This window comes from Sinocyclocheilus grahami, unplaced genomic scaffold (assembly GCF_001515645.1).
Source record: "Sinocyclocheilus grahami isolate Dianchi unplaced genomic scaffold, SAMN03320097.WGS_v1.1 scaffold2015.1, whole genome shotgun sequence".
Lineage (NCBI taxonomy): Eukaryota > Metazoa > Chordata > Actinopteri > Cypriniformes > Cyprinidae > Sinocyclocheilus > Sinocyclocheilus grahami.
Genome location: NW_015507194.1, coordinates 29,786 through 32,584, shown reverse-complemented (window position 1 = coordinate 32,584; position 2,799 = coordinate 29,786). Strand labels below are relative to the sequence as shown.

At 35.5% G+C, this 2,799-nt stretch overlaps 1 protein-coding gene across 1 annotated transcript in view; it reads left to right on the top strand.

The window, feature by feature from the left end:
• Nucleotides 1-942: 942 nt before the first annotated feature.
• LOC107573718 (uncharacterized) overlaps nt 943-2,799 on the top strand; it is a gene marked incomplete at its 3' end in the record, with an annotated part of 31,137 nt that continues 29,280 nt past the window's right edge. Inside the window, exons 1-4 of the mRNA XM_016260161.1 lie at nt 943-1,052; nt 1,472-1,636; nt 2,257-2,355; nt 2,585-2,623. Of these exons, the coding sequence (XP_016115647.1) occupies nt 1,575-1,636; nt 2,257-2,355; nt 2,585-2,623 (200 nt within the window). The remainder of the gene's footprint in view (nt 1,053-1,471; nt 1,637-2,256; nt 2,356-2,584; nt 2,624-2,799) is intronic.

Sequence of the window (2,799 nt, the reverse complement as noted above, 5' to 3'; positions counted from 1 at the left end):
ATGATGCATCCTCTTCTTCTTCTTCTTTATGATGCATCCTCTTCTTCTTCATGATGCATCCTCTTCTTCTTCTTCTTTATGATGCATCCTCTTCTTCTTCATGATGCATCCTCTTCTTCTTCTTCTTTATGATGCATCCTCTTCTTCTTCATGATGCATCCTCTTCTTCTTCTTCTTTATGATGCATCCTCTTCTTCTTCATGATGCATCCTCTTCTTCTTCTTCTTTATGATGCATCCTCTTCTTCTTCTTCTTTATGATGCATCCTCTTCTTCTTTATGATGCATCCTCTTCTTCTTCATGATGCATCCTCTTCTTCTTCTTCTTTATGATGCATCCTCTTCTTCTTTATGATGCATCCTCTTCTTCTTCATGATGTATCCTCTCGCGTGGCCTCCTGTGATAGGAACGTAACCATCGACGAGCACTCAAGAAGCTGGGCAGAAGCAGTATGTCACCCAGGTAATTCTCGCCTACTCTTTTATGAATACTGAGGTTTCTGACATACTTATTTGCTCGCCTACTGCTTTTCACCTACTATATAGTAGAGAAGTAAGCGGTTTCGGACGCAGCCACCGTTGCACACCGTTTTCAGGAAACATGTCGTTCAACCGGGAAACCATAGCAAAACGTTACGCATCGGTTTGAGCTTGAACTAGCCCAAGCTCTTGTGTTTTTCTCGTTTTCCATCTGTCCAATCCTATTCTGCTCACAGGTGATTGGAGATGAGTTTTGTTCCTGCTTTGTTGCAGTTTGCTGATTTTTGTAAAATAACTTATGTTTTTGCTTTTCAGATAAAAGGGTAGTTTCAGTTTAATATGTTGTGAACTCATTTATTGGTAATAAATAATTGATAATAAATAATATTGATTATTTGATAATAAATTATCAAAAAATATTGGGCTTGTTTTTGAAGCTGCGGTTGCTTATTTGTCTCGCGAGAGGTGCAGGTCTGCAGCTGGATACATCTGTGACAAGGGGCGTAAAGGGGAGAAAAAGAAACCATTCTGCGCAGCGTTCTTGATGCTCAGACCATCGTAATATTATTGCACGTAAGTTTTAAAACATTTAAATTCTAACGGGAAATCAGGCGGTTAAGTGAAACCAAGCGCGCTGTGAATGATGCTTTAATGTCTTTTGGTTTATCAAAGAACAATGTAACACATCAAGCTATGATTAAATAGAATATTGCAGTTTACGTAGCACAACAGCCTACATTTACTCAAATATTTAATTATTGTGGGAACATTTGATATTAATAGCCTACAATAAATTACGTAATGATCAAATGATGCATGTAAAAGATGGCTTCTTGTCTCATGAGTAAATAGTGAAAATCATATAAAACCTCAGTGTTTATCTCCTAACTTATATTTAGAGTTATATGTTGTGAAATGCACTTTTACCCTACACTCTTTGGTTGCACAACATGGCCATATTTGTTTCAGAGCAAATGTTTGTTTTTATACAGCTTTGTTGCCAAGTCAACATTGGTCATTATATTGAGCTCATAACATACTGCCATGTCCAGGTTGTGATGAGCATCTGATTGTCTTCAACATAAAAGTGCAGTAATGTCAGTGGAACAAGAAAAGAACTCTCTGGCTGAGACTCCAAGTCTCCAGGAGGAACAGAGGTAAGACTGTGTCTGTTTTTAAAGAACCATTAAACACCACTGAAGTTTCGGTACTGACAGTTAAATTCATTACAATGTATGTTTTACTGAAATCATAAGAAACTAAACATATTATGCCAGGAGCATCAGCAGAAAGAAGCATCTGTAATATGGAGGAAAAATTGGATAATATAAGTCTATAAAACGCAATACTTGTACAGTCCAAAGTCCAATAAAGGTGTAGGGTTGAAAATTAAAAGTGTTTAACTTTCATTTTGCTGCCAGAAAGGTGTTTTACGGCTGATATCACAAGCAGATCATGGGTTTGATACAACTGATAAGATGTGTCCTGATTAAGATGTATTTTGCTTTGGATGAAAGTGTCTGCCAAATGCTAATGAAATTTGTAGTACAGTTTGAATGTGACGATGTGAAAAAGATTTGAAGTAGAAACGTCATATCTAATCATACTAAAAGTGTGAAGCTACTTGTTTATTAGACAATCAGATATCATTTCAAAAGATAAGACATACAAAAAAGTCAATACTGTTCAGTTATTGTCTGTCAAACCTTTTAAACCTCACTTGCAACATTAAATCTATTCAGACTGAAGTAGGCCTACCTCCTCTTTGTGTCATTAGTGAAAAATCCGGTTTAAAGGTTTCCAGATGTGAGTCTGTAAAGAGTGATCATTTGAAAGATGATGTACTACTTATCAAAAAGGACACACCTACCAAAAGGTATTTCACGTGTTTCTTATTGTCCAACACACAGACTGCATTAGAAAGTATTTCAATTTGTCATTACATTTTAGAGTTTTGTTTTTCAAATAGTTGGATTATAGTATTGTGGTAGCTAATTTCACCTTCTGTTGGTGACAAATAAGTTATAGTTTGTTAAATTGTATTTAATTACTAACTGGATTAAACTTCTTCAAATGAGACTGAGTGATCTCCTTTGTGTTGTTAGTGTATCCTTCAATGAGGAAACATCATCGCAAATCAAAAGGTATTTCATGTTTTACATTACATTATTTAAAGGGGTCATATGACGTTGCTAAAAAGAACATTGTTTTGTGTATTTGGTGTAATGCAATGTGTTTATGTGGTTTAAAGTTAAAAAAACACATTATTTTCCACATACTGTACATTATTGTTTCTCCTCTATGCCCCGCCTTTCTGAAA